The sequence below is a fragment of the Pygocentrus nattereri genome, chromosome 13 (genome assembly GCF_015220715.1).
Source record: "Pygocentrus nattereri isolate fPygNat1 chromosome 13, fPygNat1.pri, whole genome shotgun sequence".
Taxonomy (NCBI): Eukaryota; Metazoa; Chordata; class Actinopteri; order Characiformes; family Serrasalmidae; genus Pygocentrus; species Pygocentrus nattereri.
Genome location: NC_051223.1, coordinates 28,628,264 through 28,642,387, shown reverse-complemented (window position 1 = coordinate 28,642,387; position 14,124 = coordinate 28,628,264). Strand labels below are relative to the sequence as shown.

At 39.4% G+C, this 14,124-nt stretch overlaps 1 protein-coding gene across 8 annotated transcripts in view; it reads left to right on the top strand.

Annotated features, from left to right (window-relative positions):
• usp54b (ubiquitin specific peptidase 54b) overlaps window positions 1-14,124 on the top strand; it is a 145,800-nt gene that overhangs the window by 92,687 nt on the left and 38,989 nt on the right. For all 8 annotated transcript variants that reach the window (XM_037543931.1, XM_037543928.1, XM_037543927.1 and 5 more), the window contains 3 exons: window positions 3,638-3,772; window positions 8,337-8,450; window positions 9,697-9,779. In XM_037543931.1, the coding sequence (XP_037399828.1) occupies window positions 3,638-3,772; window positions 8,337-8,450; window positions 9,697-9,779 (332 nt within the window). The remainder of the gene's footprint in view (window positions 1-3,637; window positions 3,773-8,336; window positions 8,451-9,696; window positions 9,780-14,124) is intronic.

Genomic DNA, 14,124 nt, shown 5'->3' with positions numbered 1-14,124 from the left:
GCCTGATAAGGGCAGTCATGGCCTGGAGGTTAGGGAACTGGCCCTGCGACCGGAAGATTGCCGGTTCAATCCCCAGCGCTGACAGTCCATGACTTGAGAAAGACATCTAATCCCCAATTGCTCCCCAGGTGCCATGGATAGGGCTGCTCGGGCAAGTGTGCTCACTGCCCCCTAGTGTGTGTGTGTGTGTGTGTGCTCACTAGTGTGTTTGTAGTGTTTCACTTCATGGATGTGTTAAATGTGGAAGTGAAATTTCCCTGTTTGTGGGATTAAAAAGTGTCACTTAAATTCCATGTGTGACAGGTCATAGTAATGCTGTCATACAGTGAAATTAGGGTGCACTGATAACACTTTTTCCCTTTCAATACCAAGTAACTAAAAAGCTATATATATTGCTGCTGTCAGAACAAAACCTAGTATCTCCATTTTTTTTTACGTTTTTCAGTTTTTGACAATGTCAATTTACCCTTTACATTGTATGTAAACTTCATGATGAATGGACTGACCCAAAATGACTTGGAAAAATTCTAGTTCCATTGACTTACATTAAAAGTAGTTTTTTTCCTTCTCCTGTAAAGTTACCATGAAGTTTTCTTCCAACAAATATATATATATACAGTATCTCACAAAAGAGCGTACAACCTTTCTGCAAATATTTTATTATATCTTTTCATGGAACACACTATAGAAATGAAACTTGGATATAACTTAAAGTAGTCACTGTACAGCTTGTATAGCAGTATAGATTTACTGTCCTCTGAAAATGACACAGCCATTAATGTCTAAATAGGTGGAAACACAAGTGAGTACACCTCACAGTGTACATGTCCAAATTGTGCTCAAAGTGTCAATATTTTGTGTGACCACCATTATTATCTAGCACTGCCTTAACCCTCATAGAATTCACCAGAGCTGCACAAGTTGCTACTAGATGATGACATCACAGAGCTGGTGGATGTTAGACACCTTGCGCTCTTCCTCCTTCTGCTTGAGGATGCCCCACAGGTGCTCAATTGGGTTTAGGTCTGGGACATACTTCAGCTTCCTCAGCAAGGGAAGTTGTCATCTTGAAGGTGTATTTGGGGTCATTATTGAGTTGGAAAACTGCCATGCGGCACAGTTTCCGAAGGGAGGGGATCATGCTCTGCTGTAGAATGTCACAGTACATATTGGAATTCATGTTTCCCTCAATGAATCACAGCTGAGCCGTGCAGCACTTATGCAGCCCCAGACCATGATGCTACCACCACCATGCTTGACTATAGAATTTATGTATTGTGCAGCGTGTGGTCTGAGAACTGACAGACTGACCTTACACTTCTTCAACCTCTGCAGCAATGTTGGCAGCACTCATGCATCTATTTTTTGAAGTCAAACTCTGGATATAACGCTGAATACGTGGGCTCAACCCCTGGCAAGGCCTGTTCCGAGTGGAACCTGTCCTGGACAACCGCTGTATGTATTAGCAGTCTTCTTATAGCCTAGGCCATCTTTGTGGAGAGCAACAATTTTATTTCTCACATCCTCAGAGAGTTCTTTGCCATGAGGTGCCATGTTGAATATCCAGTGGTCAGTATGAGTGAATTGTACCCAAAACACCAAACTTAACGAATCACATGACACCAGAGAGGGACCACGACAAAATTTGGCACAATTGAGCACAATTTGGACATATTCACTATGAGGTGTTGGGAGGACTTGTGTTGGTAATTAATGACTTAAGACATTAATGGCTGTGTGTTGAGTTATTTTCAGAATACAGTAAATCTATAGATATAATATAAGATATAATAAAATAATTGCAAAAATGTGAAGGGTGTACAAACTTTTGTGAGATACTCTATATATATATATATATATATATATATATATATATATATATATATATATATAAACACAGGTGTGTACTGTCAGAATTACAGTTAGAATTGGCCGTACTAAAGAGATCAGTGACTTTAACTGTGGCACCGACAAAGGATTTGCCATAAGTCAGCTTTCTGAAATTTCTATCTGCTAGATCTGCACTTGTCAACTGTAAGTGCCATTATTGTGAATTAAGTGTCTAGGAGTAACAACAACTCAGCTATGAAGCAGCATACAATGCAAACTCAGAGTAGGATCACTCAGTGATGAAGCACATAGCACATAAAAATGGCCTATCCTCTTTTACATCACTCACTACAGAGTTCCAAACTGCCTCTGGAAGCAACGTCAGCTAAAGTACTGTGCAACAGGCATTTCGCGAAATCGTTTTCCATGATTACATAGGTCCACTATATGCAATGCCAAGCATCGAATGGAGTAGTGTAAAACATGTTGCTACTGGACTCTTCAGTGGAATGTGCTCTCTGGAGTGATGAATCAGGTTTCACTATCCGGCAGTCTGATGGGTGAGTTTGGTGGATATAAATATAATAAAATTTGGTGGATGGTAGACAAAATTGGTGTGAAGGAACTCCAGTGTCCTGCACAGAGACCTGACCTCAACCCTAGTGAATATCTTTGAGATGAATTGGATTGTTGATTGTGAGCCAGGCTTCACAACATCAGTGTCTGACCATACGAATGGTCTTTTGACTGAATGGGTGAAGATTCCCACAGACACACTTCCAAATCTTGTGGAAAGCCTTGCCAGAAGAGTTGAGGCTGCCAGAGCCACCCAAGAGGGACATTTTCATATTAACACCCATGGTTTTGGACTGGGATGTCCAACAAGCTCATGTAGGTCTGATGTTTAGGTCTCCAAAATGCAAAAGGCAAAAACATTCTTTACTTTTAGTGCAGGTCAAAGTAAAGAGATTTCTTTCCATTTCAAGCAATTAAGTATTTTTATAGGTCTATTCATCAAAATGGTTTGATGCAATCTAATGGGCAAATGCTGTGCTTAAATAATGTAGAAAAATAAAAATTGTAGATACTTTTTTTTGGACAGCAATGACTGTGGTAAGATAATTCGCGTGTAGCTGATTAATCATAACAGCCCTAGTTCATTACCTTTTCTGTTAATTACTGTTAATCTGGTCAAATGCATGTGTGTGTTCAGCATAGGTGAAACTGTCCTGTTATTATTGTCTTCACAGTAGAGAGTAATGTCAGTCCATTAGCACTGCTTATCAGCCTGTACGGTGATGAGTGTGCATTCTCTTACAGCTGTTGTTCAGGGGGTTTGATAGCTTGCCAATACTGATGGACTGCAGCGTGTATTATCTTGACGTTTTACACAATAGGTTATAATTGAAGGCTAGTCTTTTCTGTACAGAACAATTCCAGGACAACTACGTCTTTCATGACTCAAGACATGTCTTTAAGTGGACGACTTGAATAAATTCACACATTTTCTGAGTGCTTGTTGACTGCTGAAAACATTCTATGTGGATATTTATAAATATATTTTCATATACCATATAAATTTTATGTTTGCCATAGACACTGACCTAGTTGTTAACTTTACATATAAAGTTTGAGGGAAAAAAATGCAGAATATACACTCAATCAGGTGTTCAATTCAAACCTTTTTGGTACTGGTACAGCATATATATGGGTAGACTATGCAGTTGCTGTGATGTTTTCTTAATGAGTGTCTGTGCTGGATTGTATGTGTCTTACACTGTTTTGTCTGGACTCTTTGTCATTGCAGAGCATCTTTGCCCAGTTCCAGTTTAGCAATGAGAAGGTGCTGCCGTCGGATGCTCTTCGCAGTGCTCTGGCCAAAACTTTCCAGGATGAGCAGCGCTTCCAGCTGGGCATCATGGATGACGCTGCTGAGTGCTTTGTAAGACTCTTTATCCTCTTCAGCTCCAAATTTCCATGAACAGGATTCACACACAACCTAGAAAACCTAGAATCTGGGAATCTGTGGATCGGTTTTCCAGTTACAGAAAACATCTAGAAAATAAGAACACTGATAAAATGCCCTGGAAATGAGTGAAGTTTATTAGTTTAGTTTAAAGAGATTGGCAATTGTGGATCATTTTAAGAGACAAGTATTGTACTGTTACTGTTTGGACAAATACTTGTAACTCCTTACAATTTATGCAAAACAGAGCAATAGAAATGGTCTAAAATCACTTGGAGTAAAATCTTTTTACAGTAACCTCTTAGAATCCCAGGCTTATTACATACTAAGGCTTCTTATTCAGTAACAACAGGGATCTCAGTGCAAACTGGCAGAGCTATTATTACATCATAGAAGTGTGTAATGAAACTTTAGGCCTTTAGGTGAACTTTTCAAAGGGTTAAAGTCCAACATTCAAAGGGTTAAAGTCCATAGAAAGTTAGGACTGTAAAGTTTGTGTTGTTGTAGAGTTTTTATCTGACAGTATAATTGCAATTTTCCTGGAGAAGTCCATGATACCGCCTTTTTTACAAAATATGACAACTTACCAGTATTAGCTCATACCAATACCAGTCTGATATTTTTCCTTTAAAAACTGCTATAATTCACTTTAGGTTTTCCAACACTACCTTAACCCCTTAAACCTCCAGGCTTATTACATATTAAGGCTTTTTGTTTAGTAACTACAGGAGCTTCACTGCAAGCTGGCTGAGCTATTCTTAGGTTATATGAGTGTGTAATAAAGCCCTGGCCATTTAAGAGGTTAAAGGAAGAAACACATTGCCAACAGCGTGATTTATTCAAAACTACAGTTTTAGATTGTGTTACACTCTTTCACAAAACTAACTCTAACGAAAACCAGAAATATCACTTACAGCACAAATGTGTTTTGCATTATGTTGTTTAATCTCCATTTTTCTTCGATTCCTTTTTCTTCTCTTCTTTCTCCTCTCCTGACTTGCAGTATTCTCTCTCTGTCTCTCCATCACTCCTGTCCATCTCCACACCCTCTACTTCCTGTTCTTTCCTTAAATCTCTGTCTTGATCTGAGATCTAACAGATGTTATTTATCTTTTATGCATTGCTGTTTATACATATACTTATGTGGATAGTTTTAGAAGTGTGGGAGAGCAGTGTGGGCAGCTTTAAGACCTCATGAGGAGTCTGAAAAAGTTAAGCTGATGTAACTGATGTTTAACTCAGCTGGGTAGTTAGAAGGTAGTTAGCAGGTGATGCCTTTTTATAGTGAAGGATGTAATTGGGTCATTTTCACACTTTAATTAAATTGTTCTAAGCTGATATGAGCCAAAGGTTGGCTTAGACTACTTATTCTAGATTTAGAGTTGTCTTTAAACAAATATTAATTCATGTTAATAATGGATAAAATCAAATACAAGGTGCTTATGATGCAAAACACTGTAATTGTGGGATATAAAAGGATCCGTTAATTATGAATGGGATGGTCAATTTACATGTTTTGGTCCCAAAATGAATACTCTCTATATATATCGCTGTTGTCAGAACAAACCCTTGTATCTCCATTTTTGTCATTTTTCAGTTTTTGGGAGTGAAAATGCCCATTGTTCTTTACATTGTGTGTAAATTTCATGATGAGTAGACCAAATGAAATGGCCCAGAATTACTTGGAAACAAATCTGGTTCCACTGACTTGCATTAAAAGCAAAGTATTTTATTTCCTTTCTCCTGTAAATTTACCATTTTTGAGATACAAGGTTTTTCCGACAAAAGCAACATATATGTGAACTACTGGTTTTTAATGTTTTCTTATGTTTTCTGTGATGAACATGAAGCTGAAAAAACAAAGCAAGAATAATTGTTACATGTTAACAAAACTGTTTATTTCATATGCAATTTTACTTCATATACATGCAAATTGCCATGTCAGACATTTAATTTTACTTCATATATGCATAGTTTATATCTACAAACACACATACATTCCCATTATTACATTATCATTCAAACTGCGAAGTAATAACTAAGCTGAGCCATTAAGAATGTACATTTTAATCAGCGCATTTTTAATTGAGTAATTGATTTTAACTGAGTGCTCATGACAGCCCTGAGAATTGCTCAACTGCTGCACATTGTAGTTACTTAATGATAAACCTTAGGAGATAATTAAGCCTTATAAGCTGGATTAGTTTTACCTGGAGATGTGCTGTGATTTAAGTGACAATTGCTGAGACCTGTGATTTTAATCCAGTCAAATCTGCAATGTCCATAGTCTTTACAGGTCTGCTAAGTCATAATTCCAGAGTAAATTACCTTCTGTAATTTGCTGAATCTGGAACTCTGTCAATAATAGCTGTCCTGTTAAAATCGACTGTATAATAATGTAATAAAGAACTAAGCAGACAGCGGTCACAAAAGGACAGAACTTAAAATGTTGTGGCAAAAAGTTTGACTTGCACAGATCCTTTATCCTCAAGTTCAACATAGAACTAGTAATTTAAAGGAGAAGGAAAATAAGTGTGTGTGGCGTTTCGTAAGTTATACGAGTGGCGATTCGTAAGTTATACAAGCCCACTTTCCTAGCATAAAGCTTTTCTATGTGGTGTTAACTGGACGTTGGTGTGTTGTTTGTTTGGACATGCTTAATTTTAACCTTATCACTGATGTGATGACATTTCAGTCTGGTCTGTTTGGGGGAATTCCACAGACATCTTACTCAGTGCTAATTATCAGTTAACTCCCTCACAAATTATATTACAGAACCTCCTGTCTTAAAACTATTCCAGCTAATTTAGAGACGCTTGATCAACATAAATATCACAAAATGTCCCAAAGCCTCATTAAAAGCTCTTAATATGAGTAGATTGAAAAGTAACAGTGAAAGATGGTGTCCCCAAACTTTTGTTAAGGTGTGCATGGAGATGGGTGTCACGGTCTTGATTGGGGTTAAAAGACCCCTGGATCTGTGGTCTATCACTGAATTGATCACTCCTGATAGCTTTAACAGGTATTTTCTCTCAGTCCTGAATGCACTGCCCTGGCCTTCTCTCTAATCCACAGACCTGATTATTCACCTGTACTTGATTAAGGCACATGGAGTCTGTTTGCCTAACATTTATGGCTTTAGAGGACACGCTGCTTAAACATCAATACAGATAATTGCTTTTAAGCAAATAAGCAATTGAACGATCATTCACTGCTGAGCAGCTGGGCTGTCCAATCAAGATAGCATACTGAGAGAGCCTCTGATTGGCTCAGTCTTAACTACTCATTTATATGCAGCCAGTACTGTATATGTCAGGACTTTTACACTATAGATTTGAGAGAAGCAGTAATGCTTTCTCTCCAAGGTCACAAAAGACAAGATCATGAAAGTGTTATTTAGTTCAATTAGCAGCTCTCGAGTAGCTCTGTAGCACAGAGCCGCTTTCTGTCTCTGAGCCCCGGCTCGTTATTTTTAGCCGAGGAGCTGTTGAATGTAGCTGCTGCTGTGAATTCGGTCTTTATTTGACTGGCTCATTTATGAGGCAGAGGCAGGCGTGGGGCCAAGCACTCGTCATACCCTCCCAGCACATGGAGGAGACGGGAGGCTGCACATTAGCGAGCACTAACTCTTCATTTCCGCTCCTCTCCTCTCTTCTCCTCACGCGTTCCACACATCTGCACCGCTGCGGATGAGAGAACTCCATTATTGTCTGAGCAGGAAATGACACGCGCTTTAGGTGCCGACGCTGTGATTTTCCATGCAATCTGTGAAGTGAGAGTAAAGTCAGGTCAGCCTGCGTCTGCAGGAGTGGACCATCCACTGTGTCTAACAGGTGATGAATAATGTGAGTCCTGCATGTGAACTCACCGCTGGGCCGGGGGAGTAGAGCTCAGTGCAATATGATACAGAAGGGCGTGGACAGACAGATGAAAGAGGAAGAGGTGTGGGTGTAAAGCCTCTTGCCACCCCAACCCCCTTTTCTCTCTCTGCCCTCTCGCTCTTTGTTTTTCATTCCTTTCTTTCTATCTTTTTTTCTTTCTTTATTTCTTTCTCTCTCTATCCCTTCTCCTTTCCCTCTTTTCTGATTTCTTTCTTTCTTGTCCTTCTGTTTTCCTTTTGCCACTTTTATTTTTTCTTTCTTTCATTTGTTTGTTTCTTTCTTTCTTTTGTTTATTTTTTTGTTTCTTTGTTTCTTTCTTTTTCCACTCTGTATCGGCTTGTCAGGCACCAGCAGTGTGATCGATTGATTTTAAATTTGTTCAGCCAGGGAATCAAAATGACTCATGAAATATAGATGTGTTCTTTTCCCTTGATCAGATTAACGTGAAGTGAGTGCTGACAGTGAAAAATGAATAAACGAAGCAGACCGCACAACTTGCTTGACATACACAGATACACAATTCTCTCACACACACAATGTGCAGCCCATTACAAAACATCTCATACGTCTTAGAGACCCCTGACAGTTCAGGCAGACAGTAAACACACACACACACACGCATACAGAGAGAAATGACAGATGTCCTTTTTTCTTTATAGGAGAACCTCTTGATGCGTATCCACTTCCACATCTCCGATGAGACTAAAGAGGACATCTGCACAGCCAAGCACTGCATCCCTCACCAGAAGTTTGCCATGACTCTGTTTGAACAGGTCAGTAATGACTCTGTGCTTCTTCTTTCATTACTCTTCCTCCCTCAGCTCAGCAGACTCCTAATGACAGATGAGCTCTCTGTGACAAAAAGTGGTGAAACATTTTGTTGGAATCATATGCTTGTGAAGATGGGTTTAGATATACAGTCATCAATTTCATTTTTACAAGTCTGTAGTTATTAAAGTTTTCCTGTGTGTTTGTACATCCTGTACACAGTAATGACCCAATATATAGATGAATAGCTATATTTATAGCAAAGTGACAATAATGTCTTTAGACCTCTTAGAGTTAACCTGATGACCCAAAAACTACTTACCTAATAATCAGATTATTAAGTACAGTTATGTAAAGAATTACATTTAAGAATTACATCTGATTGTCTGGTGAAAAGCTATAGTTAAAGGTGGCAAGTTTATTGTTGAAATTAAATTGTTCTACCAGACTGTATATGGTGAAGAAAGCAGTCTGAAGTTCAAACTTGCTCACTCTTACACTTATACTGCATGTGACTGTATATTGTCACTGTTGTAACAAAACATCTTCAAAATCTAAACTTTACAAGAGAAGAAGCATTATGTAAATGAATGTAAAAATGTTGGTTACAATGTAAACAGAATTTTTCTTTTTTAAATGCTTAAAAAATAGAAAATACTAGTACTGGATTTGACATGACAGTGACCATATACAATCATATACAAAACTTGCAAAAAAAAAAAAGTACACGTCCTCTACAGAGAAAAAACTTTTAAAAAATTTTTCAGTATGTCTAATTTGCAGAAAAATGTGATTATTAAGTGTGTTCTCTTTAGAGAATGTGTTAACTCACTTAGAAAATCAACAAAAACGTAATTTGACTGACAGTGTTAAAACTGAACATCTATGTCATCTTCAAAGTTCAAATGAATGTTCAAGACTGTTTTGTCCACAAAGTTTTGTTCTCCAAGGTACAATGTTACTGTACCCTCAAAAGTACAGCAGTGGTCTTAAGGTCCAATTGTGCACCTTAATTGAGCTTTAAAGGTACACTGTACTCACTTTTCCAGAGTAAAGGGACATATTAGTACCTTTTTTGTAAGCCTAACATTTTAAAATAGAAAAAGGATAAAGTCAGCACAGGCTGCATGGAATCAAGCTTAAAAAATAAATTTCAATGGAATATGGTATAATTATGTTCCCTATGAAAAACATAATGAAGATGTGCCCTTAAGTTTGTATATGATTGTTCATTTCTCTGCTGTTCTGCAGTGTGTGTGCAACAGTTGTGGAGCTACGTCGGACCCTCTCCCCTTCATTCAGATGGTACACTACATCTCCACCACGTCTCTCTGGTAAGTGGAGCACTGTGCTTTCAGCCCAGTCACATACACCCACACACCCACTCACTCACTCACAGTCACTCACACAGCAGGTCATTCCAGCGGGAGCCACATTTCACTGTTATTGGTTCATTTTTTAGCATGTGCAGCAGAAATGATTGGGTCTGTCACTGTTCAGGATGACCTGTGTGTGGACGTATGCAGTGCAGGTGAACTGTGCAGATTGAAGAAATGGGTGCTTTTTTTGTTGGAGTGGGAGTGAAAGCTGTGGGATAGAAAGGATGAACGTTTTGGACAGAAGCTGGACTGTGAAGGGAGGATGGATGAAGAGAGCCCTGGTCAGATATCTGCCACGCATCCAGAAATGTGATGGAGCTCTAAATCACATGTTATTAACTTTCATTGCACATGTCAGAGCTGTGAGAGACATCCAGTAGAGTAATGTAAAGAAAGCCTGCTGGAAGAAGTCTTTTATCAACACACTTACCTACATACTCAGTCCTACACACATACTCACTCACTTGCTCGCTCACTCATCTCTCTACACTTCGCTTGTGTTCAGTCCCAGTGGCACAATTAACCCGATTGGCACAAGAAACTCGATAGGTGAATGGAGATATAGATTATTTTTATAGCCATCATTTCATGACAGCTTTACCAAATGCACTTCATACACTTCACTCATACACCAGCATGTGAAAGAGTTTCAAAAGTTTGTGCGCCCTTGGTCAAATTACATTTTGTTGATTTTCTAAGTGAAAACCTCTTCAGTTAAAAGACTTTTATATACGGCATTTTCTGCTAATTTTAGAGCACAGGTTCTATTTATTTTTATCACTGTAAAATCACTTGGAATAAAATCTCTTTACATTAATTTACCTTGAAAGGTAAGAGTGTTTTTGTCTTCTCTTGTAAAGTTACTGTTTTGGAGATTATACATTATAAATATAAACTGAAAATGACAGCACATAGCAAAACCCACAAATACAGTTTAATGAGTAGACTACTGTTCAGAGTAAAATATAAGGGGACATCCATCCATTTTCTAAGCCGCTTCTCCCTCAGGGTCACAGGGGGGTGCTGGAGCCTATCCCAGCAGTCATCGGGAGGAAGGCAGGATACACCCTGGACTGGTCACCAGTCCATCACAGGGTAGGCAGACAGACAGACACAGACAGTCACTCACACCCAGGGGCAATTTAGCATATCCAATTGGCCTGACTGCATGTCTTTGGACTGTGGGAGGAAACCGGAGAACCCGGAGGAAACCCACACAGACACGGGGAGAACATGCAAACAGCACACAGAGAGGACCCCAGTTCACCTGGCCGGGGAAATCGAACCCAGGCCCTCCTCGCTGTGAGGCGACAGCGCTACCCACCACGCCACCGTGCCGCCCTCTATATAGTGCTACTCCTGCACTCTCAAATGCTACAGCTATAATGTTAGCTGCCATTATGGGATTAGCTCGGACTTCCACAGGCCTGCTGAGGCAGTGCAGTTTTGTATCATATGTGACCACACACCCACACCATAAATTTTCTGGCAAGAGCTTGCTGCTTGACTTAATCAACTGCCATTAAGGGACTCCTCTAAGAGCCCTCCATGCAGGTGTTAAAATAAGCCATTTTCATTTATCAGCTATCTTGGAATGCAGAGCCGCTCATTTGTGCTGTATGCCTGCTAATACAGGATCTGACCCTGCTCCCCTGTTTCAAAAAGTGAACCATTCTTTCCCAAGTCCTTGGATGGTGGTCAGTGAGAGGACATACACAGGGCTCCCCATAGAGTGACTGACTCAGTCCCTTAGTTGTGTCCATTCTGTATATACACATACACACCAATCAGGCATAACATTATGACCACCCCCTTGTTTCTATGCTCATTATCCATTTTATCAGCTCTACTTACTATATAGGTGCACTTTGTAGTTCTACAATTACGACCATCTGTTTTTCTGCATACATTGTGAGCCCCGTTTTACCCCGTTCTTGAGTGGTCAGGACCCCCATGGACCCTCACAGAGCAGGTACTATGGAACCTTTGTAGCTGGGGATGAGCACTGATACTTGTTTGCTGTTCTGCAATGATAAACAACACTAGATGTTGACCCTGCTCTCGATGCTGAGTGCCTTGCTTCAGTAAAGCTAGTTAAGCACTGAAATCTATATATTTATCCAAGTGTCCTCACCATTGATAATAGGGCTTAAAAGTCTGAATCATGTGAAAAACATCATGTGAGCTATTCAGAAAGGCTATAAAAACCTTTAATGGGCGAATCCCATCTTTTGACCTCTGTGACAGACTTGCGCAGCAAAATAAATTCAATTCAGTCTTCCAAGCATGGTGGGCAGTAGAGGTGCCTGATTTGTGCCCCCACCCCACACACACACACACACACTCATACCTCTGCCTTTGTATATCTAGCCCACCCTCCTCAACAAACACAAACCACATACACACACACACTGCAGTAGATTGCGTGTCTGGCCACGTGTGTGTGTGGCAATAAGTGATAGTACAGAGTGTTCCCCCCCCTCCTGTGTGCTAGATGTCTGTCCCCCTGCTTTCTGGCTGTGCCACTCACACAGGAGACTTAAAATGGCCAAACACACACACATATGCACACACACACATGAGCCGAAAACAAAGACATTGCACAAGTCCCAACTCCTTTTTTGGTGTTACTTAACTAAATTAAAGCTGCTAAAGCATACATGCTTACAGTGTATCAGTCAATGCATACCCTACATTTGTGGCCATCAGAAACTGAAGCCTGAATTTGCTGATTAAGGAAGAAAAGCTGTTTCAGAGTTACCACAATGGTATCATTATCAACTTTATATATATTAAAAATTTACACATGTAGGTTCACTGGAGATTGTGGACTATGAATAAAGTAGGCCTATTTGCTCTATGTTGATTACATTCACAATTACTGAATTAGATGGAACATAAACTTGTGGAATATAAAGGGAAATTCCAGCACATTTTCCAAATTTCAGTATAATTAAATAGTTAAGATCAAAGTCATTCAGGGGGATTTCAGGTAAAATGCTCCATTCTAGAGAAACTTACCAAGTCATAGTTGTTCACAGTGGTGGTGATAGAAACCAGACATCTAAAGCATTTACCACCAGTAAAAGTTCCCTCCCAGAAAGTTATTACATTATATGGTTATGAATACACTGCCTGATGTCCAAAACATCTATTGTGGGTACCTATCACCTCCACTGTCAACAAAAATCTAACTCTGTGAGTTTCTCTAGAATGGAGATTTTACATCAAACCACTTTAAATGACTTTGTTGGCATCTCTATGGTAGAATTTGAGGTATCGGTGGAATTCCCCTTTAGCAGCAACTGATTAAGTCATGCAGCACACTTGATACTATCTGGGGACCAGCCACAGCAAATCCCTCCAATGGGACAGTACTGGAAGAGGGGTTAAAGGGTTAAGTTAAACCTACCCTTGGTCTTGACTGTAAGGTACACAGTGCAGCTGCATGCACAAAATGTTGTTTATGCTGAAAGAGTATTTTAGAACAAAATATGGTAGCACTTTACTGTAGAGCATTGTTCATAAAGGACACCCATTTAAACTCATCATGTCAGCTGACATTGACCTACATAAACATTTATAATGGCTTATTCCAGTATGCGTCATCTGTCATTAAGACTGCTTTTGTCAAGTGACATTGGTATTTTCTGACATTCAGTTTTCAGGACACTTTTGGGTGACAGCACGTTACAATGATTAGTTTTGTTGATTTGTGTATACATCACTGACATAATGCTGATGATGTGACGTAGCTTACAAAAGGTAAAATAAAACTCACCTTACCTGAGGGCCACAGAAAATGTTCACTTTTGTTCAACTAGCCTGACTTGGCAAGCTGTCAAATTATCAGCATTATGCCAGTGTGACATACACTGAGCTAAAGTTCCCGTCTGTCGCCTCACCAGAGCAATGTAAATACCGTGTTAGATACTCATCAAGTTTAACTAACTTAGCCTAATACAAATGGCTCAGAGAGCCACCAACTCAAAATTGCCCTGCACTTGAATTTCTGTTATTATTCCAATAACGAGATAACAAAGTCATAACCAACTTTTGCAAAGACAGTATATTTTTTTGAATACTCAGTTTAAAACAAATTTTTAAAGTGTATTATACACCATATTGCCAAAAGTATTCACTCACCCATCCAAATCATTGAATTCACGTGTTCCAATCATTTCCATGGCCACAGGAATATAAAAGTAAGCACCTAGACATGCAGACTGCTTCTACAAACATTTGTGAAAGTGGGTCGCTGTCAGGAGCTCAGTAAATTCCAGCGTAGTACTGTGATAGG